The following is a 27,907-nucleotide window of genomic DNA, read 5'->3' as shown; positions in this document are numbered from 1 at the left end:
TTAAATTGGCCTTTACTCCTGGTTCACTTTCATTCAGTCGGGTCTCTAATCATCCATGTCATCTGAACAGAAAGACAGAAAGAAATTACATTTGTGACAGTGATGTGCAGTGTGTTTAGGAGTTCATTCAGGACATTTGGTACTAACCACAATTATAAAGTCTGTTGATTTTTAGCCTGTCAATGTGGCTGAGAGACAAAGCCTGGCCCAGCTGGATGTTGTTGTTGTCCTTTGGAAGGATGGTTGCTTCCCCACGCTGGGAGTAGGCATATCTAAACATATACATAAATAAGTATCAGCTTATAAGTATATTTTAAAATAAAGGGGGTAAATTATAATATTTTGAGTGATTAACAGATCCTTTTTTACTTACTTTCCAAAGTGCAGAATTGAGCCATAGTCATAGGGCAGACCCAGAGTGTCAGTCCTGAACTTCTCAAAGTTTCTCAACCGATCTGTTGGAAAAATGAATTTTCTGTTTTGAAAATCGGTGCAGAAATACAGTTAAAGCTTTCATTCTTTTTCCACAATGCCAACCCCTGCACACTTTAAAATTACCTCTTGAAATATTTGGCCACATGATGGTGACATAGTTGTCCCGATCTAAGCGGGACTGCTCGTGCACAAAGCCCAAGGTGTGCATGAATTCATGGGAAACCACTCCAACCTGGACGCAGTTAGGGATCTGGAGAGACACAGTCTGCCTTCCACCACGCGCACCAAGGTAGGACCAGCAACTGGATTAACACATAAGAGGACAGAATAGTAACTTCAAGTGGTGAATTCACAGCTGGAGAGGAAACAAAACCTGAATACATTTTACAAAAGGAATTTTATGTAATCAAACTTTCCACGCTTCAGCTCTCACCCTGACTTTGGCTGGATGTCGATGTAGTCTCTCTGGTGAGTCCGAGGAACAAAACGCACACAGGTACCTTGCTCTATGTTGGCCATTCCTGTCTTTATCAGCATTGTATCCATTTCATCTGTTCAGTTGTTTAACAGGGGCGAGTAATTCATACATCATTAAAAAGAAGACTGTAATCCATTGCATGTACTTATGCCTCAAACGCTAAAACAACATACTGTATTCAGGTGAGAGGTTATATGCAATGTAGACATGTCCATCCACTGATTTGGACCACAGGCAGCTCCGTGCAAAGCAGATTTTGGGGGCTCTTCCAGAGGAAACAGCAATATCTCCCTCTCTGAGGGTGGCGGCGCCATCGATGATTTGCGTAGCTGATGCAGAAATCAAATTAAAGTTTTTTAACAGCAAGTTGGGGAATGTGCAAAAGAAAACCCCTCAAGTAAAGTGTGTGCAACTTACCTTTGAGCTCGTTGGTTTTAATGATTTTATCCATTGCCGTTTCTTCATTGACCCCTCTCCATTCTTAAAAAAGAAAAAAAAGTTAGTGAGGGAGTGTGCAGTTTTACGTCAGTCACAGTAATAATTTAAATTAAATCGAAACTGAGTGCACCTTTGTAGCCAGCGGGACCCCACTTTTGGTTGAACAAAAATTTCTGCAGAAAGCACAGACAAATTTATTTACAGCTCTATTCATGAATTCATTAAATTCAGCGTTCCCAAGCACATTTACCTGAGCTTGCACAGCTGAGAGACAAATAGAAACCATGCAGAGGAGTATAATCTGCTCCATCTTTACCAGTCAGGTATGTCTTCAGTGTTACCATTTGACATGCACTAACACCTAGCTTTATATGTGTTCCCACTGCTGTCCTTAGATAATACCCATAATTACCTCAAGTAAATAACAGGGCTGGTGTTAGCTGTTTGTGAGTGAGCCTAATCTCCAAATTAGTTTGATTCTTTCATAAACAACATCTGCAACAGTGGCATAATGTGAGGTCTCACTGTGTATAATAACAGCTTAAAATCAATGACTAGCTTTAAATGAAATGGTTTTAATGTCTGGCAGAAATTTGGTATAATTTTAGGCTTTAGGTGTGTACATGAACCAAGAGTGCTGTTTTCTTTCTACTGAAACTAAGCTTACCATCAGTTCACGTGCAATGCATGAACGCAGCTAATTTTAAATCATTACTAAGTTGTGCAAAATTTTTGTTGATAACGTAGAAGAAATAAAAATTCTGACGCCCGAACAGGGACTTGAACCCTGGACCCTCAGATTAAAAGTCTGATGCTCTACCGACTGAGCTATCCGGGCTCTGCTAAGTCAGCCGGAAGCAGTATTTATAAAGAGGAAAAGTCGAGTTTCCATCCCAGTAGGAATTCTTCCACGTGAAAATACCAGCATGACCGCATTTTCTGGCCATACATTTCTAAAACAGGACGAAGTTTCTGCGGTAAGTCGACGCTGTTTTGTAAGCTAGCCTTCCTGCACATGACTAGCTACCTGGCAGCTACGTACACTGATGCTAAAGTTACTAATTATCAAGTAAACAACAGAAGTATTAACAAACTAAGATGCCAGTTCGTTAACAGAGCAGGCTTTGAATCTTTGCCAGCAGGCTAGCTGTGAATTACGACATGCAAACTTTGCAATTTGCAGGAGACGCAGGAGCAGGTTAATGAGCTGCGGCGTGCTATCGAAGAAACCAATCGTGAACTGGAGAAGGTCCAACAGAGAAGACTGCATACTGAAGAAGAGATAGTTAAACGGTATCTCAATGTACACCACCCATTTACTTTAGTTTCCAATTAAATTGGGTGCCTGTCACGCTTAAAGTGTACAAAAAACCTGATATTGTCTCAACCCGTATAATGCTTCCTGTGATGTGATACCAGTTATCGTCGGTGGGTGCACTGAGGTGCACAACAGGCTGTTACTGTAGATTAATCGACCAGTCTAGGTACACCTCATGTCTTGAACTGCTCCCTCATGCAATCTAATCTAATCGGCAAACTCCGTGCATTTGAGCATGTATTCAAGTTACAAGGTCAAGCTGAGCCACAGAATGGGGAAGAGAGGTGATTTTGAAAATGGCACAGCTGTTGGTGAGTACCTCAGCCATTTCTAGGGTTTGCAGATAATGGTTAAGAAAAGAGAAAATCCACTGAGTTTTCTGGGTGAACATGTCTTGTCAAGGAAAATGGCCAGACTGTTTTAAGCTGACAGCAGTAATTAAAATGACCACTGATTACAGCCAAAGTATGCAGTAATACATCTCTGAATGCACAGTATGTTGAACTGGAAGTAGAATGGGCTACAGCAGCAGAAGACCACACTAGATCCCACTCCTGTCAGCTAAGAACAGGAAACTGAGAACACAGTTCATGTGGGCTCATCAAAATTGAACAACAGAAAATTGGAAAAGTGTCGCCTGGTCTGATGGGTCGCCATTTCTGCTGCTGTAAACAACATAAAAGCATGGATCCATTCTTCCTTCGATCAGTAAAAAAAAAACGTTTTCAGGTAGATACTATCCAGACTTGCTTGGGGTGTTTTTTTTTTCCTTTTTTGTTTGTTTACTTTTTTTTTTATAGTAATCAGTGACGTTTAGCTTTCCCCAGTCTTAACTTGGAGTGCTTATCCAAACTATTTAACATCTTTTCTTCCTCCAGGAATATTGTTGATGAACATAGAAGACACATACAAAGATTTCCCTCATGTAGGTCTATTAGTGAACGGCATTCATGAGCCAGCTGGCGTTTTTAAAAAAAAAAAAAGAAAAAAAAAAAAGTTTAATTAGTTTGTCTTGAATAAAGATTAATTTCTTGTATTAATTTGAAATACAAACACACCTTGAACTTGAATTCGAATATAAGTTTTTCCAGTGAGGGACAGTAAAGGATATTTCTATTCTTAACTTAACTGATCACCTTCTGAAAGATATAGTATTTTGCCCTTTAGTTAGGGTACAGTTAGTTAGGGTACAGTTAGTTAGGGTTGGGTAATATTTCCACAGATGCTCTGGTTGTCAAAAGCAGTGGACAACTGTATGCTCATTCTGTTTTGGTTGCGCAATCGAGCCTTTCTGGGAGAGTTCAGACAGTGACCATCTAATTGCTAACAGTGTCTTCATCCCAAAGCCCTTACACTGAACAATCAATAATTATTTAAAAATAATAAGTTAACGTAAAAAAGATATAATTACCTACTGTTCATTTAGATTTAGTCAAACAGTTAATTATGCATAACCAGGCGTGATGTTTGCCTTTGTTTCTAAATGTGTAGCCCTTACATAATGTATTCTGCTGTCTTTCGCAGTACGAGAGAAACTGAACGGAGAGTGGATTTAATGATGGAAAAAAGCGAAATTGTTAATGCACTGCAACAACTGGGTCATCTGCTCCAAAGTGAGATGGATCTCTTTGAACAACTAAATAGCCAAAGCTCTCCAGACAGGTATTCCGAAGTGCTGTGGGCAAAACCGAAGCAGACGCGACATGTGCAAACCTACAATATATATTTTATATATTTCAGGAGTGAAAGGCTCAGTTTGCAGGACCAGAGTGACAGTGCCAGCATTAAGGCAAGCCAGCTTCTTGCTGAAATCCTGGAGGTGAAACAGCAGCTAGAAGAGGTTGAGGATCGTTATTCGGCGGGTATGGGGATCACTCACAGAATACCTACAGAATTTACTGTATACAGACATGGAGATAAACGTGCTCTCTCTCTGTCAACAGGTCAAGCTTTGCTCCCTGGGTCAACCTACAAGTTGGAGAGAAATCACACGACGTAGTGACTTACAAACACTGTTATTTTAATAAGTACAATAAAGTGTATATAAGTATTTTTGACAGCTAATAAAATAATCATTTTTATCTTTTAAATGTATTTTATTGTTTCTTAAATAACAGTAAAGGGGATGATTCTGCAGTGAATATCTCCAAAGCTTCTCATTACTCGGGTGCTTCACATAGTCACAAATGGTCGACCTTCTCTATGCAGTGATTAAATAAGATGACAAATATTGCAAAATGTTTATGCTTATCTCAGTTACAGTATGGAGGAGATTAAAATTTCTCATGAGATTTCAGTGATGACAGAATTGACACACTGTCAGCCATTTGCAATATTTTGCAAAAACAAAACCTTTATTCCCTATTTTTCCCATTTCATCTAGTCTTCATTAAAACCCAAAGATATCATGTCTGGATGGCATGTTTCTTTCTTCCATCATCTAGCAAACTGATGAGGGTGTGGTTGGGTCAGTTTGAACTGCTGTAATCCTGGATGCATTGACAGCTCAACTTTCTGACCTGTGACTGCAAACAAAATCTAAAAAAAACCTCGGATTTCCTACTTCATAACTAAGGTTTTGCAACCCCGAATTTTGTAGTTTACATAAATCCAGCGGGCAACTTACATAGTAGATACAATATCTTTCTGTTTTTCTTAATATATAATACATTACTGTATGTTGTTGCACAGATAATCAACAAGGCAATCTTGGAGGCTCGTTTCCATGACTGGAAAAAAAAGTTTTTGCATCCATAGGTAATAAATTGAAGTTATTATATCAAAAATTTGAGAATAACTTTAAAATTAAAGTTATTTTCTCAGACGTTCACTTTGGTAACCCGAAATTTTGACTTATGGATCCAATTTCTTTTTCAGTGGCAGAAGCCAGCTTCCATGCAGTTACAAAACTGTAATGCTGGAAAAACTTTCACACTCTCCACATGCTCTCACTTATAGCAAACACATGTTCAATCCTAAGTTCCTTAGCTGGTTAAATGCACATGCTGATGACAGCTTCAGCAGCTGCAACCAGGCTGCCACAGCTGAGAGCAAGCTGCAAAATCATTCAACAGTCACACTATATGTTCTTCAGGAAATGCTGTCTATAAAAAAAACAGACAGTGAAAGGAATTCTTTTCCTTTTTTTTTGTACTGAGCAGGATTTTTGTTTTTGGTTCAGAAACAAGGGCTGACACTTTGGGCTAACAAACAGCTCTTTGTGTTGTTTACAGCAAGTTCTGGTTGTCCCTAATATCCAGATGCTGCAGCAGAATTTTGATTATCCTGTACAAACTATTTTTAGTTTACTGTTCTTAGCACACCTTGGTTGTAACCAGTCATTATTTGAGTTATCATTGCTTTGCTATTAGCTTGAATCAATTTGGCGTTTCTCCTTTAACATCAGGTATCAGCAAGGCATTTTCTTACAGAAGACTGACGCTCACTGGATGGTTTTTGAAACGTATCTAGATGTAGTTGGTCTCATGTGATTGGCCGATTAATTATGATTATACCTAGTCAATGATCGGTTCAAAATGTGTACTTAATAAAGTGTCTGTAAGCGCATTTTACCATTAATCGGGCAGATTAACTCGACTAACTGTTTTATGTAATTTAGAGTCAACTTTGTTTGTTTATTCTTAAAACACAAACTAGCGTTTTAAGTTCCATCAGTACTTTTGTTTAAGTACTGGTGGGCTACGTTTGTAAACTATTAGTAATTATAAAGAAAACTTGTGTATAAACTGAATAAATAGTGTAATCTGTCGTGGAAATGTCAGCAGTGATATATGCATGTTGCTAAAACGCGGTGAAAGCAGTTTGAAAGGAAAGATCGGCTAATTTACAACCTTTGGTCTTTGAACGCCACTCGCTGAAGCATTCATGACGCTCTTGGGCTTCCGTAGAAATGTCAGCGTAATTATATGTTACACTAAGGTTGGCTCGGCTTTTTGTCAGTTCCTTTTATGGTAAGTCGTTTACTATTTTCACAGTAGTTCATTGTAACTTTTAGTAGTTGTAATGTCCTTAAAGTCCCGTTTAAGGAAGTGGACAGAGTCGGTGTTTTAAACAGATTGTGGCTTAACGTGTCGTTCAAAGAGCACACACTTATGTTTACATTAGCAAAATTGGGTTAGCCTTGTAGATCAAAACTGTCACTATAAATATCGGCTTGAGGTTGTTTCCAGCTGCTCTTATGATTCGTGTAGGAGAGTAAGTGTTAATGATCTGGTTCAGTTAACTGTCGTGGATCTGCCCCAGCCAAACACTATTTTAGGGGATCGCCAGCTACAGCTTATAGCAGGTTTCTCTTTCTTTCCATGACAGATGAGATAAACCAACCAGCAAACGATGACTACCCGCAAAGATTGTCGCTCCATCTTTGATTTGTGCTTGAATGATGAGGCTTTTGGATTGAGAGAGGTGAACCCCGTCCTGAAGGAGGGTGTAATTATTGACCTCGCCTCAGATTGTATGTATGGAACACATATGTTGTTGTAGGAAAAAAAGATGCCCAGTTTATTCAGTCGTTGAATGTCTTTTCTTCACACAGGTGTGGAAAATAGAAGTGCAGAAGATGACAGGCAAGAAGGCGAGTCCAGCCTGGTTAGAGAGGTGTCTGAGAAGATGGTCTGTTCAGCCTGCAGATGTCCCTTTATTAACCGCGAGGAGCAGGTAACCACGCAGTACTCTACAATCTGTTCATGCATTGAGAACCGGTGCCTGAACACACACTTTGTGTTGCAGAGGGAGCACTACAAGCTTGACTGGCATCGGTTCAACTTGAGACAAAAGATGGCCATGTTGCCGCCCCTCACAGCGGAGGAGTTTGAGAGGAAGACGGGTGCAGGTGAGGAAACTGGAGTAATACACATCTAAGATGGAGTTTAACTAGGAAAAAAAGGTCTGAAGCAGTTGGAACAGCTGACCTATTGTTGTCACTTTACAGGAGACTTATCAAGTATCTCGGGCTCAGAGTCCGATTCAGAGGACGAAGACTCGGACAGCAATGCTGGAGTTAAAAGCAGAACGGTCTCTGACAAAGACATGGAGAGCTCAGGTGAAACTCCTTTAACAGCTGGTCGGCTCTCCAGCAAGTTGGTTTTCCAGAACTCAGTGGGAGATTATCTGTTAGTCTACCGCTGCATACTTGAGGGAAAGGTGAGGATCAGTCCAATGAAATCTATAATCTGTTTTAAAAAAAAAACACTTTACATTTATATAATTTAATATTTTGTCATTTTTCCTGAAAAGTTTCAGTTGGATGACGAACACGATGCAGGATCCTCTCTGAAAGCTATAACAAAGAAGACTGCGTGGGTCATTCTCATGACTGGTGGAGGTCATTTTGCTGGTGCTGTATTTGAAGGGTAATTTTTTATTTCCCTGCTTTGTATGCTTTCATATTACACATCATGGCTGAAATTTAAAGCACAACAACACAGCCGATTCACAGAGATGTGAAACGTCCAGCACAATGTATTTTATGTTCCAGACAACAAGTCCTTCTGCACAAGACCTTCCACCGATACACAGTGCGAGCAAAACGAGGCACTGCCCAGGGACTCCGAGATTCTCAGAACCGCAGTCACGCACCAAAATCTGCAGGAGCTGCACTGCGACGACACAATGAGGCGGCGCTAGTCAAGGTCATACTGCGCTCCATCAGATCGCCTTTTGAGTGAAAGCCATGTCTTATCTGTTCTTCTTTATAAAGTTTGGTTGATGTTTTTCAAACAGTGGCTATAAAAGCTCAAGATTCCTTTGGCTGATTCACTAGTTTTTCTCCTCCAAGAATAGATTGTGCACTTTTTTAAGTCTGTGGTAGTGTAGCCATGGAGCCAAGTTTAGTTTTGGCTATGTGGTTAAATTCTCTGCCTCACTCATAGGATGACGTAGTATTCTGTTTTATTTATTTATTTTGTTAACCTGGATTTTTATTTAAATTATTATTATTATTTTTTTTACTTTTTGCAGGACATTCAGGACCTTCTTGTAACCTGGGCTGAACACTTGAAAGGGGCCTCTAAAATATTCATACGAGCTCCCAGCTACAACAAAACTATCTTTTTTGGTGGTCGAGGAGGTCCCCTTGATAAAAAAGATCCCAGGATCTGCACAATCCCCTTTGCAACACGCAGGGCAACATTTCGAGAGGTACAGAGGGTACATGAGGTCCTTTCTACTGTTCATGTGTATGGTAAGAAGCATGAAGTGCTTGAAATAATAACACGTCTTCTGCACATGTTTATGCAGCTAAGGTGTATTTATCGCACAATCAGTAATATCTTTTTTTTCAGTGAAAGACACAGACATTTCTGCAGTCTTCAGTCCAACTAAAAAGGTGTGGAAAAAAGCTGTTAAACCCACAGCAGAACTAAACGCAGATCAAGAGAAAGGTAGGTTTAAGATGTTTAAACATGGTCTGTAAGCTTTCTGTTGACCTCGGTGGATAAACTATAGCATCAAATAATAATGTTAAGCTTAGTAAACTTGACTGCAAATTTATTGCTTGCATCAGCTGAAGAAAACCGCGAAAGCACTGATGAAGAAGAGTGTGGGGAGATCCAGCTGGAGATGGTGGAAATGACATTAGGAACACTGGACCTCAGGGAGTGTGAAATCCATCCCTCCAGGCACAAAAGGAGGAGGAGACGAAAGAAGGAGGAAGCTAAAATTCCAATTGAAGGTAGATCCGATCAACTATCTCATCACAGGTGGAATCCAAGGCGTGCTAGTTTATTACTCAATTGTTCTGCAAAATTTATGAAATACTAGATTCATTTGGGACAGATCCAAAGAGCATAGAAGCAGAAGGTAAAGAAGAGGAACTGCCAGAGGCTACACCAGTAGAAGATCTCCCTCAAGAAGTGCAGTCAAAGAGCAAGAGGAAAAGGAAGTTACAGAGCAAGAAACAAGTGGATGGTGAGTAGGGGTTTAAATCTGTTTTTCCACTTGTTTCTCAGTCTTGCAAAAGCTGTGTAATGCATTGTTTTCAAGTGTGAAAACTCAACATTAAGCTTTCTTTCTTTGTAGATGTTGTTGAAGAGTCGTGTGAGTATAGCCTCAGGGATGCACTCTTTACTGCCTGCAAGGTTGGGGATGTGGAAGCTCTGCGCACACTCCTCCAGCTCCCTGTGGAAAAGTCAGAGGGTCAAGAGCATTTGGAGAGCAAACTTTCTGATGGCTCAAGTCCTCATACTCTCCTCAATAAACCCATTGATGCTTCAGGGTTCACATTACTGCATGTTGCCACTGCTGCTGCACAAAAGGCAGTGATCGGCCTCCTCCTAGATGAAGGAGCAGACCCCTCTTGCAGGTATAAAGAATATTATTGTCAAGCGTTGTAAAAGTGCGATTGTGTAGCAGCTGAAGTGAACACAGTGAAACCTTGCCCAGGTTTAATTACCATCTCTACATTATTCCTTTATAGGGATAATAAAGGGCAAACACCGTACATCGTCGCCCCTGACAAAGACACAAGAAACGTCTTTCGGAAATATATGGGGGATAATCCCGACAAATACGACTACAGCAAGGCCCAGGTAAGGTTAAACTTGTGCACCTTTGAACATGTATTGCATTAAACGCATGCTGGTAATTTGACTAAGTGTCTTACTCCTGTGCAATTAAAGATCCCCGGGCCGCTGACGGCAGAGATTGAACTGAAAAAGATGGAAAAGAAAAAGGCTCAGAAGGCCCAGAAAAAACAGCGAGAAAAAGAGCAGAAAGAGGAAAAGAAGAAACAAGAGCTGGAGGCAGAGGAAAAGAAGCACTTTGTATCTCTGACTGATCGTGAAAAGGTAGGTTACTGCTAAAGCTCTGCAGCTGATTCCTTGTAAAAGGCTGTTTTTTGGAAATGTTCATCTTTGGCTTATTGATTATAGAGAGCTCTGGCAGCAGAGAAGAGATTTGCAGCGCAAGTTGCTGCAACAGGGGCCAGCATCTCTAATATCAAGTACGTCTCTCAAGAGCCATCCTCTCGCTGAGCTAATGCATAATGTAATAGCAAGTTATTTAAAAGCTGCACTGAAATACAGCGTGACTCTGCTGTGGGTTTGTCTTTGTCAACAGGAGGTGCTGGTTGTGTGGAGAGTCTCTGCTTGGGAAGATCCCTTTTCAGTACCTGGATTATTCATTTTGCACTCCCCGCTGTGTTCAAGCGCATCGGAAAGCAAACGCTCCTCCAGGAAAGACCTAGTGTCCATCTAGGAACTATTTTACTTGGAGAGGAGTCTACCTCATTAAAAGTACTGGTTAATTTGGCTCTTTAAGACTTTGACTTGCCTTAATTTTATTGTTGCAGGTGATTTTAGACACTCGGATACATATACTGTATGTAATAAAATCAATGTACAATTTATTTACAGCATCTGTAATCGGGCAAAAAGAAAAGCAATAATTAAAAACAACAGTCAGCATATATTTCTTTTGCACAGGCCTGGTGATTATTGTAACAGCAAGTAATTAAATGTTTAGTGTTTCTGTGTCAAAAATTAAAACTGCTGACATCAGATTGTGTCTCATATGCCATAGAAATACTGTTGTGTAGCAGCTCCTTCAGGTGAGATCATTTGTTCTGAGTACTATTGTGCTTCAGTCAGACTGATAATTATTTTTAGAGCTGCAATGTGAAGAAAATGTTATACTTCGAAACTCAGTGGGCTCCGTCAAAGCTTTTTAGGCGTGATGTTGAGCTGAGGTCGGTCCATAAAAAGAACCCTCGAGTGTCCTGGAGCTCCTTCCAGCTCCAGCACTGTGATGTTGTTGGGCAGGGTGGTGCTAAGCAGGGGTCCAGGGACATAGACAGTCTGCTGAGGCCCTCTGGCTGGCCAGTATCGTCCCAGGTTCACACCATTAATCCAAACCTGACCCTGATGAAGGAAAAACAAACATCCAAAAGAATACAGTTATTTTTGTCAGGGCTCTGTGTGCAGGCGGATGGAGAGGAGGATCCAAATGCGAGACTCTGAGACTGAATTGAAACTGAGAACCTTAGCTTTATTGCTGGTGATAAACGAAAACATGAACTGAACTGAACACACAGGCATAATTCTGAGGGTACGACGCAACACCGAGCACGGGAAAACACAGGGTTTATATACACAAGGTAGTAACGAGGGAATCGGCAACAGGAGGGAGACACAGCTGGGAGAGACCAGGGCTAATGAGACAGGGGGAACAAAGCTGCACACACTAACATAAGACAAAGACTTTCACAATAAAACAGGAAACATGAATCACAACTCAGAGACACTGACTCAACACAGAGACAGAAAATGACAAATGGAACTGAACTATACATGAAACCACAATTCCTAAAACATGGATAACAGAAACATAAAACTCTAATAATAATAATAATCACAATCACAACAAGAGAACAAGAAAACAATCCATGATGCAAAATTAAACCAAAACATAATAAACTCAAAATACTGGGTCCAACGGACCCAGAACCGTGACAATTTTATTCCTTGCTAGAAACGTGGGGTAAATGAACAAAAGAATAAAGTCTGCCAGATCCAGAATGTCCCAAAATATAGTCAGCATTACCTTAGTCCATTCATTGAGCTTGAGGAAAGTGTCCCATGCTAAGCCGTTGGGCTGCAAAGTCCCCATGTAGAAGGTTGGTCCGCGTGTAGGTTCTCTCCGAGGAGCAGGGTCAGACTTTCTGCTGTTGGCGTGAGGCCATCCACCAGTAACGGCTCCGTCAATGTCCAAAGGGTAAATCTTCCAGTCAGTCAGAACATCTTTACCCAGGATCAAGTTGCTCAACAGGCCCTGAAATTCACACAATATTTACCAGTTAAAACCCGTAGTCCATGGTTTTACTTGCTGCAACTTCCAAACAGCTGCAGGGAAATGTTTGTTTTTAAATGCTTGTCCTCTGCTTGCTTGCTCTATTAATTGCCTTGCCTTGTAGTCATTGATCTTGCTGCCAAAGTTAACCCTGCCCATGTTCTCTACGAGGATGTCCAGTGTGTCCCCCTGCTGTCCCGTGACATTCATCACCAGCACAGTGTCTCTCTCTAACAGGCCCTGGAAAACCTGTTCAAACAGTTGTATGTTTCCAAAAGCATGAACGGATACAACATCCTTTATATTTGAAACTTTATAATTTGACGCAGACAAACAAGCTCAGATTTAACCTACAATGTTTTTCCCCTGACGAGGACCTCAACAAAAGTTCACAGTCAGGCCTTACCCCATTGACGGACACATATGCACGGTCATGAACCCCATTCAGTGGAGAGATAAGTGGTGTGGGCTCTGAGAGGTTTTGCGGCAGCGTGGTCCGATATAGCACGTATCCATAGTACTGAACACAATAGACAACACAAGTTGCAGACACAACAGTCTAGAAGTTCTCCATGGTTCAAGAGTTACACTGTTTCTACAATAATGCTCTCCCCACTGTTTCCCTCAGACACCCCATACCTGTTTCACCTCTTCAAACGTAATAGGATACTGAGATTTGATTGGTCCCAGAGGTGAAAGGGTGTTCAACAGGCCACTAATGTCCCCAACCTGTTAAAGTGACACTTTTTTGAGTTTTGAACATTTTTAAAAATATTTCTTAACATTGGGATTAATGAAATGATCCTACCTTTTGCAGGGTCACAAAGCCATAGACAAACTTGGGAGTTGCTGGTGGCATGGGGCCAGAGGGAATCTCTCTAAACTGATGAGAAATGGTGATGAATTAATGATGCATTAATCAGGACATCAGCCTTAGCAGGTGGCTGTTCAATCAGTTCTACCTGCTTTATGACATCTCTAATAGCCAAGAGCTTCTCTGTGGGGTCTCCTGCCTCAGTCAGCGGGGCGTCGTAATCATAACTTGTGACAACTGAGCGAAACCTGGTGTCATGATCAGCACCTTAGTGAGAACAATAGAGCGTTACTAGAGACCACTAAACTGCAAACTGCGCTTTTATCTGCCTCTAAAACATGAAAACTGTGATATAATCTGGCACTGAGACAATGAATGAATGAATACTGAGATTATGTCAATAAGTTACCATTCCAGTAGCCAAAGTTTGTTCCTCCTTCAAACATGTACCTGAGAAGAAAGAGGTAGAGTGTAATATCAGAGGAAATTAGAGGTGTCTTAAAGGATGAGGTTGCTGGCTTTTATTTAATCCAATTAAAGGATCCCAACGATCATTACATTGATTAGAGTGGCACTGTGATGTCCTTTTAGCCAAATTTACCTAGCTTATCCAAAAACTATAAGAAAACATAATCCGTCCATTTTCTTAACTGCTTATCCCCACAGGGTCACAGTCAGGTTGTAGCCCATTCCAGCTGACATTGGAAAGAAGAAGGGTACACCAATGCCCATTTTAGAATAAAACTGGTGGCAGTAAAAGTATCTACCTCTTCATATGTCTGTCTGTCAGCTTGATTCAGTTCGAACATTTCAAAAAAGGAGGCCTGTCATGCCACACCGTGTTAAAGATTCTAATGTGTGATCAGTGTAACACTTTTGAGCCAAAGGCTAGTCTTGGATTTGTATAATATGAGTGGGAATCCCTCCATCAGGCACAGCTCTGGCTGTGATCACAGATTTCCTACCTACCTCCTGTTTCAGTAAATTCAAGTAAATAAGGAATATTTTGAACTCTGGATCATGCAAAGGTTCTCTAGTATGGTATAAGGACAAAGGTATGAAGTAGGAAATGAGTAGCTGTAAATGGACAGTGGCCTTACGCTGTAATTTAAAAGAGATGTATGAAAATCCTCATCTTCAAACATGACTCTTTGTTAAATGCCACTGACTTACTGCAGGTAAGCTCATAAGCTGGGAAAATAAACCAGTTGATGTGGTTGTTGGATCAGGCTTTTACATTGGTATACTAACACAGTTTTATTATTTGAATGTGTTTCTACAGAGACATACATGTTGACGTTGGCCCCCATGGTTAGCATTTCTCCTAGCACTCTGCTGACCTTCTGAGCATTAACCACAGCATGCTGATCTCCCCAGTGATCCAACCAGCCAGTGTAAAACTCTGAGTTCACCTGCAACGTAATTTAAAACAGTTTTATCACATATACCTGTGAAATCATACGGTCTGCCACAAATTCATTTTTATTGGTGAAAGAGGTTTTAACTATAGTACATTATTGACATAATAGCAGGTGGTGGAAGTGGTGCACATGATTGCATTGCATTCAAATATTGTGTCCACCTCACTGTGCCTTTCTTTTCTCTAACTGCTTTGACTCCACCCCTGCTGGTCATGTAAGATAGCTGTTCTAGCTGAGCCTATTATGAGGTTTGTCTTTGTATGAAAGGCGACCTTTAAGACAAAGAAAACCAAAAAGAAAGTTGTTAAAGGGGAAGTCGTCCAGAACGAGATGCACCTAAAAAAGATTTGTTTTAGAAGGTGATGGAGAAACACCCTGAAAGATTCATAAGGATTATTTTGAACTGTGAATCATGCAAAGCTACTCTAAGTGTATCCAGGAAGAAAGGTATAGAGCTCAGCTTTTCCGTTTTAAAAAAATAACTGATTAGTAATGCACCACCACCCACTGTGAACATCAGAATTTTTTTCCGCAGCTTTTTTAATCGTATTGAATGTCATTAGAATACACAGGTGTACATAATAAAATGGCCAGTGAGTGTGTATTGTGTATATTCAGCCCCTGCTTGTTAGGATTATGTTTAGTGAATAGATATGTAACAAACCAGGGGTCCTCGAGGTTCAAATCGTCGTTGCCGGGCGAAGGCTTCAGTGATGTTGGTGTCTGAGAAAAGAACACGTAGAAATAACAACGATCTCTAAAAGAACAAAAAGATTATGTTTTATCTTTGGACACCGACACACAATACCAACCTGTCCCAAAGTCTATTGTGGCATATAATCCTTCCAGAGTCCCACATATCATTTCCTTGTTTGTGTTTCCATCAGTGGTGAACAGGATGACGTCCTCGCCCAGAAAGAAGCGGAAGAGAGTGCGCAGGTGACGCATGTAGTTGTAGTCACAGCTGTAGTAACTCCCATATTCATTCTCAACCTGCAGTTAAGATTGTATATTTTCAAATACAATAATACACTAACTCTTAAAAAGCTTTATAGCCCACTCAGAACTCTACCTGGACAGTAATGATGTTTCCCCCGTTAACATAGAGCCAAGGTTTCACTTTGGGGAGGAGAACAGCAAGCCAGTTGCTGACTGCCTGCAGGTAATCTGGGAGAAAACAGAAAATGGGCATAAAGCAATACATTTTAAAAAGGGTCATAGGTGCATGTTTTACCTGTGTCTGCAGAGCGCAGTATGATGTTTGGCTTTTGAAGTAACCAGGCAGGCAGTCCACCCTGCAAGAGAAAATTAGAAGGGAATGAAGGCAGAAACGTGGGCAATCATGCGGTTAGCCAGCCTCTTTCATCTCACCACATGGATTTAGAGAGCAGTGTAAAAAAATACCTCCACACATTTTAACTTTGTATTTTTAATATACAAAAGTGTGTGCATCCTACTACAGTTATAGAAATATATACCACCAGCCACTTCATTAGGTGAACCTGCTCAACTGCTCATTAACACAAATATCTAATCAGCCAATCACACAGCAGCAACACAATGCATTTAGCCCCGTAGACACGTAGAAAATGTCTTACTGAAAATCAGACTGGTCATCAGAATGGGAAAGAAAGGTGATTTAAGTGATTTTGAACGTGGCGTAGTTGTTGGTGCCAGATAGGCTGATGTACTCTGATTTTACACCATAATCATGATTACAGTTTACCTGTAAGCCGCAGTTCTCTGGCCCATCAGAATGACCAGACTGCTTCAAGCTTATAGGAAGACAATAGTAACTCAAATAACCACATGTTACAACCAAGGTATGCAAAGAACATCTGTGAACATGTAAAACAGATTCACAGATTAAGCAGTTGGGCATGTAAAGACCACACGGGTGCCACGCCTGTCAGCTAAGAACAGGAAACTGAGGCTACAATAAGCAGATTGTTCAAAACTGGAAAACAGAACATTGGATAAATGCCGCCTGGTCTAATGAGTACCGATTTCTGCTGCAACACTGGGTGGTAGGCTCTAAACTTGGTTTAAGTACAATAAATGCTTGTATCCATGCTGCCTTGTATCAACAGGTCAGAATGCTGCTGGTGGTTTAATAAGGTGGCGTTGAGTTCACTGTACTCAAATGTTCTCCACAATCACCAGACTTCAATATCTCAATCCAACAAAGCACCTTTGGGATGTGGATGTTATGACCTCTGTTCTCACCATTTCCCATTCAGCACAGATGTACGGTCCAGGACGCAGGATGACCAGCAGACCTGTCTGGTTGGCCAGATCCAAAAAATGCTCCAGATCTCTGTCTCCTGTGAAGTTTTGAACTCCCTGTACTGTTTCATGGAAGTTCCAGGGCACATATCTGTGTATACAGACATGGTAAATGTACAATGTTTATAAAGGCCAACAAACAATCCAGTTGAAAAACATTTATATTTAAATGTTTGCGATGCGTTCGGCTTACACTTGGATGGCATTCAGTCCAGTCATGTACATCTTCGCGAGTCGGTCCTTCCAGTAGTACCGTGGGATTCTGGAGTAGTGGATACTCCCTGAGATGTACTGAAAAGGCTTCCCATCTTTCAGGAAACAGTTTCTTTTGTAGTCTATAGAGAAAGATCTCTCTCCAGAGGCCTGCAATATAGTCACGGTAACTGCTATTAGAGTCAAAGTGCTGATAATCTGTCTATAACTTCCACTGCATATTTCTAAGGACTGAACTTGGGTAGCAGCTTGGACAGATATTAATGATGCTGCGAGAACATCTTTAGGTAAACTATGTATGTATGCACATATAAAAGGTTACAGTTTTTTTTTTTGTTTGCACGAATCTTTCAAGGAAGTAGAGAGAGGGGGGATGAAAGATCAGCTGACTGAACTACTGTAAAAAAAAAAACTTTAGTTTCATTCTTACCAAATTTCCACTCACATCTGAACAGGCAAGAGTCAGTGCAGCGAGGAGTAAGGCAGCAGCAGCAGCCATGTCCGCTGCCTACCTGTGACGGTTAAACCTAAAACATCTATAACAGCTATAGATGCAAACATATACAGTCTTCTTTCACCTCAGTCCAAGTCTATTATTAACAGGGGGAAGCATTGAGTCAACGTCCTCCCCGCTTCAGTAGCACTACCACGTGATTTTTATTTAGTCATCAGCTGGGTCCTAAAGTCTGTCGATTCACCTCAAAACCTGTTCTGGCAGGCCCCTTTTTGTCATCACCGTTATCAGTGAGACCTCAATTTCACTAGTAGTTATTATTTTTCTCATAAATTGAGACATTTAATATACTATAAATATCTCAATGCTTAAATTATAAATGAAATAAAAATAAACAAGATTAAATCTTGATCCAAATATGTCAAGCACACTTGGAAGTTAATAAGAAAACAGAGGATTTTAAATAAAAAGAAATGTCAGTAGCTAAGTAACATAACTTTACTGCATTCCTGTGTTTATATCTGTCCATTGCTGGGGTTATTTACACATGTGAACATACAAAAAACACAAAAACGACAAAATAGAAGTATGTAAGTCTGTAACTGTGCAGGCTAAGTGGGAATCCTGCCACCAAAGCCACCCTATGACGCCTTGCTTTTAACAACATGCTGTCATACTATGCATTATGTAGGCTGAGAACAATTCCCTTTGTGTTTTGCATGGCAAAATAACAAAGCAGCCAGTTCAGGAACAGGTAGCTTTATTATAGCTTTAGGACCCCGCTCCTAAAGCTATAAGCTCTGAGTCCTTGTATCTTTTCACTGCATGGTATGAATGATAACTGCATGTCAACCAGTACTAACATCTACATCAGTGGAATTATCTTTTTTTTCTTCTTTAAAAGAAAAAAAAAAAAACTTAATAATTTCCTCTGGAAAACTTCTCAGGCAAGCTAAAATCACGATGTTGTGGTACAATAATAACTTATCAGGAGCTATCTGATAGGAAATATACCCCTGTTATAACTTTATGTTCCTTTAAGGACACTAGATGGCGCTGCAATATATGAAGAGCTGCGACTGACGTCTTATCTATTTAACATAGTTTCACAGGGACATTACTGAACACTAATGATATTAAGGTAGATTACAGATGATTACAGTTTACCTTCAGACTAAAAGAATTAGTACTGATCCTTGTGTACTCAAACTACTGTAGTAAAACACATGAAGCCCCGTTCCTGTACCATTTACATACACTGTAACACATTAGTAGCCATTCTGGTGTGTTTTGCATGCATTTAATTAAATTTTATACACTATTTTTTCCTATGAGGCTGTTGTGTCCCTCCTAGTGTTTCGTTACACTCATAGAAAAGTCAAAGTTTCTTCCAGGCTACTTTTTCTGTCTGTGTGCACTCCATTATGGTTAGAAAGAGCTCTTAAGTGGCTGATGGACTGATGTGTGATGGGAACAGCAGTTTATCTCCATGTGACATGTATACACTAATCCTGGCAATTTCAGTTAATAGATCCTACATCTGCCTGCAGGCCCATCACTGCACTTGTATGGTTATATAGATTCACTTCTCCACATGCTTTTACTCTTTTTGTCAGTTCTATCTACTTTACAGTAATGACGGCCTAAACACGGATGTCATTTCCTGCCTCTTCTTTCATTAGTGTCAATTCTAAGAAAATTGAAAAGGGGGCCATCACAATTGCTAATGGCAGCTGATCTCAGCTACAGATAGGACTCTGTGGCTCATTAGCCCACTGTCAGATGCTGTCGATTGCCCTGGGAATGAGCGGAAGAATGACGTGCATGGGCTTATAATTTGGTTATGAGCATGGTAGTGCCTGAGGAAAGCCTGTCAGCATCCCATCTTTGCACCCTCCCCCCCTCCCTTGTGGAAAATTGATGTTCAAACCATAAAAAAAATTCCCAGCAAACTAATGCACTCTGGGCCATACCAATTACTGAGGTGCTGAAGCACAATTGTAAGCCTAAAAGATGGGATTTAGAATAGCACAAACACTAGAGAAACTGCTTAACTCACAAGATCATCTTGCAGTGAACTGGAGTCCACTTTTTAATTATTGTGCAAGTTAAAGGTGCAGTCCAGACTATCCTACAATTATTAGGCAGGCCTGTCCCTGGTGTGATGGGAGATACAGAAAAAAAACCCCACTCCCTCTAGGGCTGGGCGTCATCTCAATGAAGTCATCTCCCCAGAGTCTGTAATTAGATTGAACCATCCCCTCTGTCACTACCCACTACCCCCAGAATAAACCCTCTTTGTTGTTTCTGGTGGAAGCAGGTGTCTTCAGATCCCCACCGCCCCTGAAATGACACCTCCAAAAAATCCACTTCAGTCTATTTGGAATAGTTGATGTTAGGAACTCCATCAGCTTTACATGAACTGGGGTTATCTTGGCTTTTGCTTGGAATTAATGAATGTGATGGGGCCATAAAACATGTCAGTGAGTTGCATTTATGGGAAGCGGAGAAGTTTCAAAATAAAACGCCATTAGTATTTTGTATCAATCAATCATTTTCATACAAAATGCAACAAAAACAAAAATGTCAGTTATATCAATGCACAGTTTGCCCATCCGTGGCCTTATCTTAAGAATTAGTACTATTATTATTTGAAGTAAGACTGACAACATCAGGTGTCAAATCCTTTGCCACAGCTCCTCTGTGGGACCTTGTGCCCACTGTCTGATTTACTAAAAACCATTTCTCAGTTAAAGTCATCATCTGCTCAACTTTATATCGTACACATCTTAAACAGAAACACCTTTCCCAATGATTTAAACATGTGATATTTCATATCTTAAAGAGACCTGGTATAAAAACTGAATAGTTTAAACAACTAAGTAGAATATTCTTAGTTTTCAGTTTCAAGATTGTAGTGTAGTTTATGTTTAAGTTTATCCTGCCTTCCAGGTGTTTCCTCATATCCTTTCCCCCTATATATTGTATCAACTCAAGACCAAAATACAGCTGTGTACATTAAGATCATCAACATCCTCCCATCCCCTGGACCCCTCACATTCCAACACAGTGCCATATAGGCAAGAGGAAACACCTCAGCATACATATATATAAATGTATAAAATTACAAGATAAATTGAACATTTAATGATAGAAAATTAATAATAAATATAAATACATTTAACATAAAATTGTAGAAAGAACCACTGACCAGAAGTCGAGGTTAGTGGTTACCTGTTCCTTACAATATAAAGCGTCTTGAGGCAACTGTTGTGATAAAATAAATAAATAAAACTGAATTGAAATACCAGAGAACAGTGTTAGACATAGTATGGCATGTTAATCTCTTGAATAGTCTCAGATTGGGTTGGACCTCTTTGTTTAAATTAATCTTTTGTGATGTTTAAGGAAATACCAGCTTATTCTTAACTATGGAGTCCAACAGGGGTCAATTTTAGACCCACTACTTTTCATCTACTACTTCTGGGTGCAGACCAAAACTTCAAACTATGGTTGTTTAGCTCCTCTGTTTTGTTACAGTTTAACCGCAGTGTGTTTTTATTGTCTCTTCTTAAAGATAAAGAGGTAATCCATGATAAACTGAACTTTTGAACTTTTCTTTACCTGAGGTCCTCATACACAGAAGAGTATGAGTAAGGGTCGGGTCTTTTGAGATCACAGCCCTGAGATTGAATTAACTGCAATAGTTTATCAGCTAACCTGAAGATCTCACTTTTATTAGTTGATCTTTTACATGCTTAGTCTCTTCAATCTTTAACTGCTGATTTAAATACTTTATTAAATGCAGCTTCAAGCTTATGGTTATAAAGTTTGGTTATTTTGCTTACTTGTTACACACCAACTGCTAATATGACCAGTTCTGAACATATATGGTAATTCTCACTGATTAGTGATGCAACCCTTCGAGGGGGCAATCTAAGTGCTGAGCTGCCTGTGATTCATGCACAGCTGAACAAAATGAATTCCCAAGAAGTCTCTGCATCAGTCTGGAGGTCAGGCTATGCAGAGGAATGTACCTTGCCTGTTTTCTCAGGCTCTGAATGACCAGTGAGTCAGCGTTAGGCGCACAAACCATAATACTCTGGCATCTGAGAGAATCTGGTCCTGAGAAACAAACAACGAACAATAAAAAAAATACCATGACAAAATACCTTTGCTATGTTTGTATTTCATTACTGATGTAACCCTGTAGTTTTTCTCTTTTTGGATCAATGAAAAAAAATTCTAGGATTCTTAAAGCAATTAAGTCACATATTGTGGGAGTACTGAAACACAAGGCTCTATAAACAAACAGGAAATGGACAGTGTGGGGGGGAGCATGGGAAGAGTGAGTTGGCTCTCATTCCTCAAACTCAGGGAAGGTATGGTATGCATTTGGGGTGCAAGTATTCTCTGAGGAATGCTTGTGGTGATATTGGGACATCCTGATGCTTGGACTTTAGCTCCAATAATAGCTGTTAGTGAGGCTTATTATGTCAAATTAATCACAGCGAGGAATGTCTTTCTGAAATTCTCCCCCCCCCCCCCCCCCCCCTTAACTAAAAGCCTACTGGCTGTCAGGCTTTAAACTTTAACACTCATTTGTATCTTTATCTTTAGCTACACAAGCAGCAGGGATCTATCCCAGCGCCACTATCAGCCATTGAGTCCATTAGATTATTTGTTTTTGCCTGATAAAATCAGGCTATCAGATTGATTTTATAAATGAGTATCTGCAAAATGAATGGCATTGCTTTCATCTTGAGCAGGGGAAGTCTGTTTTTTTTTCCTAATTAGCTAACATTAACATGCTCACAAGCTAAGATAATGATAACCCCATTAGGCATTTGCTTGCTTGGAATGAATGTTACATCCTGCATTTTTTTTCTATAATTGATTTTACTGTTTAGATCAGGAGCAGATGAATTTCAATTATACAGTATTGTGCAAATGTTTTGAGTCACTATCATTTCTTTGTATTTTGCTAGAAAAATTAGTAATAGGTTTACTGATCTATTGAAAGATGTGCAAACATACATGGAAATACAGTATATAAGGCAAAAACAGTGGTTCCACAAGTCAAACAAATTTGAAAGTCAATATTTGGTATGGCAGCCTTTATTCTTCAACACAGTCTGAACTTTGTAGGTAAACTTTCTTGTTTAAGTAGTTTCAGGAATAGTTCTCCAAGCCTGTTGAAGAACATTCAGCCTTGTATGCTGTTCTTTGTAAATATGATTCCAAAATGGTCAATCATGTTGAGGTGAGAGTACTGGGGAGGTCAATCCATGATGGAAAGTGTCCCAATAGTGTTCCCTATCCAGATATGCTTTTACTGCATTGGCAGTGTTTTTGGGATCATTGTCATGCTAAAAAGTATTTTTATGTGTTCATAATTCCATCAATTTTGACAAGATCTCCAACATTGCAGGCTGAAGTGCAGTCCTAAACCACGACTGAGCCCCCACCGTGTTTTACAAATAGTTTGAGACACTCACTATTTAACTTCTGTCTCTAACTCTCTTACCTGAGCTCCTTTGCACATATTGATGACATTTTGAACCAAAATTTTCAAATGTAGATTCATTTCTCCATCAGACCTGTTGCCACCGATTTTCAGTCCAGGTCTTGTGTAATTAGCATACCTCAGCCTTTACTCCCTGCTTTCTTTATTTTTGCCTTTTCTTTTTCTTAAGGACATGACTTACAGAAACGATTCACCTGTCAAGTTTCCTCAGAGTTTTTTTAAGGACACCATATTGAAATGTGCCAAATTTCCAGCTAACAGCTGTTTGGAAATTACCTTGTTGGTGTAAAACTACTATTTTATGCCTGGCAAGCTTTGTTTTACGTTAAGTTGTGAGTTCTGTGTAGACACAACACTGGTTCCTCCCTTGAGTTGGGTGCTGGTTTTATGCTTGATAGGCGAGTGTTTAATGACTTAACAAATAAAAAAAAAAAAACACTTCTGAAAATGGTCAGGTGCAAAAAAAAGCAGCCAATGGCAAAAGACAAACTTTGGATAACTTTCAGAAAGCCCAGAGAACTCCTGCTCAAGACTACTTAGTCAAGACAGTCTGGCTCCTTGGAAAAAGTAATGAGAGGTAACTTAAACCTTTTTCAACAGTACTGTAACTTTATAGCATTTTTTTTTTTTGATGAAACAGAAAATTGCTGATCTCCTAAAAATTTGAATAACCTTCTGTTTATGTAAAGCTTGCTATGAAAAAATCCAGAATAAAGTGATGACATTTTATTGTAACAAAATCAATTATAATAACATCAACTAAATCGTTTTCGCTTAAAGGATATTTTTGTCCCTTCATCTCTTTTATAAAACAGCAGGAGTTGCTGACATTGCTGTGAGTAATGCGTTGTGTTGGAGACCGGCCGACTCTGTGAAGTTCAAGGATCAGTACCATAATTCGATAAAAGCTACAACAGGATTTGTCATCGACCATATTTACACATTTAGGTGATGCTGCCTGCGAGTGTGATACAATAAAGATCGAATCACCTTTGTTTGATATTGTTAGATGATCCATTTTTACTTCAATGTCTTTGCTTTCATTTGGCCATCCATCTTGGCTAAACTATCTCTGATTCAATTAATTTTACCTAACTCCCATCTTCCTGTTGCTTTGTTCCCTGGATGACCGTGACCATTCACACAGAAAAAAGAGAAAACATCATAAAAGCTTACTTTTAGGACTTTCATGTCTTTGTTCACTTAAGTTTGGTCAATTTTGGTTTTTGATTTGTCTTTAGGCCTAATTTTATAGTATTACTTTTGCATACCAGGTAAGCGAATGACTTGGTATTATCATTAGTAATATATTCAGTTTTCACTATCATATAAACTGTGCTAATTTCACAGATTTCAAACCTGCTCTTAGTTAACACAACATAGTATTTGTAGGTCAGACACCAGTGATATTTCCAGCTGACGATAACCCAGGGTTCATCGCGCTTGTTGTTTAGCTGCACTGTTTACTCATCAATTTATGGGTGGAGGTTTTTTACATAATCAAAGCAGCTCCAGTTAAGTGATTAGCATGGTCTGGTTGTGACTAACAGCCTGTGGCTATAGAGAGGATCATCAGTCATCCCCCATCACTGGGACCTCCATCACATGCGTTCAATCCCGACTTGTCCATTATTTGACACGAGGCTACAAAAGGATCCTTCACCTGACCTGAATGACTTTGCCTGAGGTCTTTCCCACCAGTGGGGGTTGGGGGCCTCATCATAGACTCTATCTCCAATTAACCTTTCAAAAACACAGTTCCTCACGTGTGACGCTTTATTTTCACAACTAACCAGACGTTTATATAACAGGGCCAATCGACAGATCTGAAATGGTCACATGACTTGGTACCTTTTAAGTGCAGCCCATGGCTTTCATGCATGAAGTATATATTGCTCTGGCCCTCTCTGATGGTGCTACTGCATGTGGTCATTTGTGTCCACTGATCTTTACTTCCGTGGACCACGCACTGCAAGAGCAGGATGTGGGGGCATAGCTTGTAAAGAAGAGCTCTAAAGCTTGTAAAATAAAGCACTAAACAGATGCTTAAACACTGGGTATTCTTCCTGCCTTTTATAAATTTTACATGATAAAAAAAAAAAACAGAGAGAGGAGTAAACATGCTTCTATAGATAAACATAATTTCACCATTAAAGCAAACGTTTAGTATACATTTCATAGCTCAGCTGATCATCGGCCCCTTCCTGGTATGCCTGGTATTCCACTTGGTATGTAGGATTTTTCTAGGATAAAACTTTTTTAAATGCAGATATAAACTGTGATGAAATAATGTATCCAAATGCCTTCCTGAAACTGACATTGAAAGCCTGAAGATTTAAAGAAAACAAATCCCCATTTCAAAAGTGTGATTTTTAGAACGAATCCTTTTTTTTTTTTTTTTTTACTGTTAACTTGTAACTTAAAGAGCTAAAAGGGAGTGTTTTGACTCTCTTTTACCTAACCACAGTCAATTTTTTAATGCAAAATCTCAGACCTCATCTGCACCAACACCAAAGGACCAAATCAGCTGGCTGAGTCCATAGATGGGGTCAAGAACAGCAGGTCTTACCTGTCCCTTCCCCCCAGTCCGTTTGGGGATCTTGATAACCAAATGGATGTTTTGTTCTCTTTGTTCATGCAGACAGTAAGCATAGTCGGCTGTCTCAAAGAGTAGTTCTTCCACTGTTGTTATGTAGTTTAAAAAGCAGTGAGTTTAATTGTGGTTTAGTGCTGCATATCCTCAGCAAGCCCCCTTTGTTAAGTTCAGAACTGCTTTTTTCTCTTTGGGACATGTACTGACCCACATTAGATGTGTGTTTAACACATCTAATAAAGGCTTTACGTCTTAGCAAACACTCGTGCTGTAGCTGTGATATTTACTGCTTTATCATTTTTATCAGGAAAGGATGAAGGTTAGTAATAATTATCCAGAAACAGGTAAAATTGCTCTGAGTCACAGAGAGAGAATCTGTTTGGTGTGCATAATGATTCACCTGGGCTGTACAGCAGAGAGTCAGGGCACCCGGTGGCCCCCATGTGTGAGTCAGGTGATTCTGAGAGGGTATAATCACCTCCAGTCAAAGTGTCTGTGAGCGGTAAACTAGCTTTGGCACAACAATGGGATTGTTCAAGTATTACTCCCTGAAAATCCTTACAGGAACGCAAAACAGTGACTGCACTGTTCTTATAAAAGCTGCTCTTAACCTTTTGATTAATAAGTACCAACTAACTAACTGACTACCAACAACAGGCTTGTATAATCTAATGCGACAGAAATGCTGAATAGGCATTTTGACATATTAGGAGCCAGAAAGGCTGATCAGTACATATAATGTACTTAGATTGAATTCACCAATTTGACTCAAAAGTTGAGTTAGTAACTGAAAGACAAAATTGAGAAGGATTTGCAAGATTTGGGGATTGCACTTTGCTCTATTTAGTAGATTTTGTCACTAGTATTGAGGTGAATTAAGGGTACAAATAAAGGATATGGTTTTCTTAGAAGGGTATTGCAAAAATGCTAAGAGAAATGTTTGAACATCCCATATATGTAACTTTAAAATACTGTGTAGTAAACTCACTAACCAGTGGTAATATAGCTCCATCTCTGAAAACATGGTGTCTCAAAATCATAAATGTTTTTTTTAAAAAAAAGAGAATGTACTTCAAAGTAAAATTATAAAATAATTTTAAGCTGTGAGAACAACACTGTCAAATCAGGAGACTGACCAAAACATTCTGCCATGTCACACAGCAAGCATCTATTATATAACAGACTGCATACAGCTTGCAGTCTGGGTCTGTTGCATGACTGCTCAGTATAGAATAAGATATTCGTCTATCTGGTGTTATCACACCTGTTAGCACAGGCAGTACATGAGCTGCAAAATGCACATCCATTGTTTGATTTCAACAAATAATACAAAGAAGAAAAGGATTTTTGTGTTGAGACTGTAAAGCAGCTGTCTGTGATTTTATAAATGGCTGCTGAGGACCCCGTCAATCACCGATACATCATTTCATATCATTATTTATTTATAAAATGTATCTATTCATTATTTATTATTATTGATTTGTGAACCAAAAGAATGAGCTTAAAGACACACTGGCTACCCATTTTTAAATTTGGCACCATGACACATATAAATATATTTTTATTTATCTTAATAGCATGACAGCTTGAATATAAATCCTTAAAAAAAAATAAAGTGAGAGTAAGGAGATGACGAATCATCCGGCGTGATGAGGTATTTGAATATTTTTCAAATTCAGTGCCAGTAAAAAAAACTACAACAAATGCATACCCTTAAAAATAAACAAATACAAACAAACACCACATTAGGGAGCTGATTAGTGTTTAGAAAATGAGACCATAAGATGACCATTAAAAGAAAAGCCCCACACGGAAACAGAGATGCAAAAGAGCTTAAATTAGAAACAAACCGACTACAGCAAAATGTAAAACAACCCAAATCAGACAGACAGCAACAATACCAGATGCAAAACAGCAAAAACCACACAAACCGACTTCACAAGAGACAAAGAACGGCTGCAAAGGCATGCAAAATTACTAAAATACAACCAAAATGTGCCAAAATGAAAGGGAATGCATGCTTTGGTTCTTCATAGGATGAATGTGGGGCCTTTACGCATTTGTACCCGGGGACCTCATAGCTTCTTCATCTGTCAGTGACTCTTAGGTAAAGAAAAAGAAAGAAA

General features: G+C 39.5%; 4 protein-coding genes and 1 non-coding gene across 6 annotated transcripts; 2 read left to right on the top strand and 3 right to left on the bottom strand.

The window, feature by feature from the left end:
* Nucleotides 1-142: 142 nt before the first annotated feature.
* Nucleotides 143-6,560, bottom strand: hce2l2 (high choriolytic enzyme 2-like 2). The gene is made up of 8 exons (XM_006788568.3): nt 6,521-6,560; nt 1,482-1,524; nt 1,331-1,393; nt 1,087-1,242; nt 869-986; nt 559-737; nt 374-455; nt 143-272 (listed from the first exon to the last, which is right to left on the bottom strand). Exons 1-8 carry the CDS (start codon nt 6,554-6,556, stop codon nt 143-145), a joined length of 807 nt encoding a protein of 268 aa, XP_006788631.2. The 5' UTR covers nt 6,557-6,560.
* Nucleotides 2,117-2,189, bottom strand: trnak-uuu (transfer RNA lysine (anticodon UUU)). Its single transcript has one exon. It is a non-coding gene; the product is annotated as a tRNA-Lys (tRNA).
* On the top strand, nt 2,216-4,691 carry LOC148098279 (uncharacterized). Its single transcript, XM_087829859.1, has 5 exons — nt 2,216-2,328; nt 2,535-2,644; nt 4,194-4,331; nt 4,410-4,531; nt 4,613-4,691. Exons 1-5 carry the CDS (start codon nt 2,278-2,280, stop codon nt 4,666-4,668), a joined length of 477 nt encoding a protein of 158 aa, XP_087685985.1. The 5' UTR covers nt 2,216-2,277; the 3' UTR covers nt 4,669-4,691.
* ankzf1 (ankyrin repeat and zinc finger peptidyl tRNA hydrolase 1) lies at nt 6,319-11,185 on the top strand. 2 transcript variants are annotated; one of them, XM_006788570.3, is made up of 16 exons: nt 6,319-6,640; nt 6,999-7,143; nt 7,225-7,346; nt 7,419-7,521; nt 7,621-7,832; nt 7,926-8,041; nt 8,167-8,320; nt 8,649-8,871; nt 8,972-9,070; nt 9,193-9,360; nt 9,465-9,596; nt 9,708-9,990; nt 10,105-10,216; nt 10,307-10,474; nt 10,559-10,629; nt 10,746-11,185. In XM_006788570.3, exons 2-16 carry the CDS (start codon nt 7,023-7,025, stop codon nt 10,870-10,872), a joined length of 2,211 nt encoding a protein of 736 aa, XP_006788633.2. In that variant the 5' UTR covers nt 6,319-6,640; nt 6,999-7,022; the 3' UTR covers nt 10,873-11,185. The 2 variants fall into 2 exon arrangements, with proteins under 2 accessions (XP_006788633.2, XP_006788632.2); XM_006788569.3 differs by having other exon boundaries at nt 9,450-9,596.
* On the bottom strand, nt 10,941-17,823 carry glb1l (galactosidase, beta 1-like). The gene is made up of 16 exons (XM_006788571.3): nt 17,638-17,823; nt 17,188-17,357; nt 16,935-17,085; nt 15,943-16,003; nt 15,781-15,875; nt 15,521-15,701; nt 15,373-15,431; nt 14,578-14,699; nt 13,697-13,737; nt 13,436-13,554; nt 13,282-13,356; nt 13,113-13,202; nt 12,880-12,993; nt 12,591-12,722; nt 12,228-12,455; nt 10,941-11,545 (listed from the first exon to the last, which is right to left on the bottom strand). Exons 1-16 carry the CDS (start codon nt 17,704-17,706, stop codon nt 11,342-11,344), a joined length of 1,911 nt encoding a protein of 636 aa, XP_006788634.1. The 5' UTR covers nt 17,707-17,823; the 3' UTR covers nt 10,941-11,341.
* Nucleotides 17,824-27,907: the final 10,084 nt, after the last annotated feature.

Source organism: Neolamprologus brichardi, chromosome 16 (assembly GCF_056152115.1).
Source record: "Neolamprologus brichardi isolate AB-2024 chromosome 16, ASM5615211v1, whole genome shotgun sequence".
In the NCBI taxonomy this organism is placed as follows: Eukaryota; Metazoa; Chordata; class Actinopteri; order Cichliformes; family Cichlidae; genus Neolamprologus; species Neolamprologus brichardi.
The sequence above is the reverse complement of the archived record's forward strand: the minus strand, read 5'-3'. Positions and strand labels throughout refer to the sequence as shown.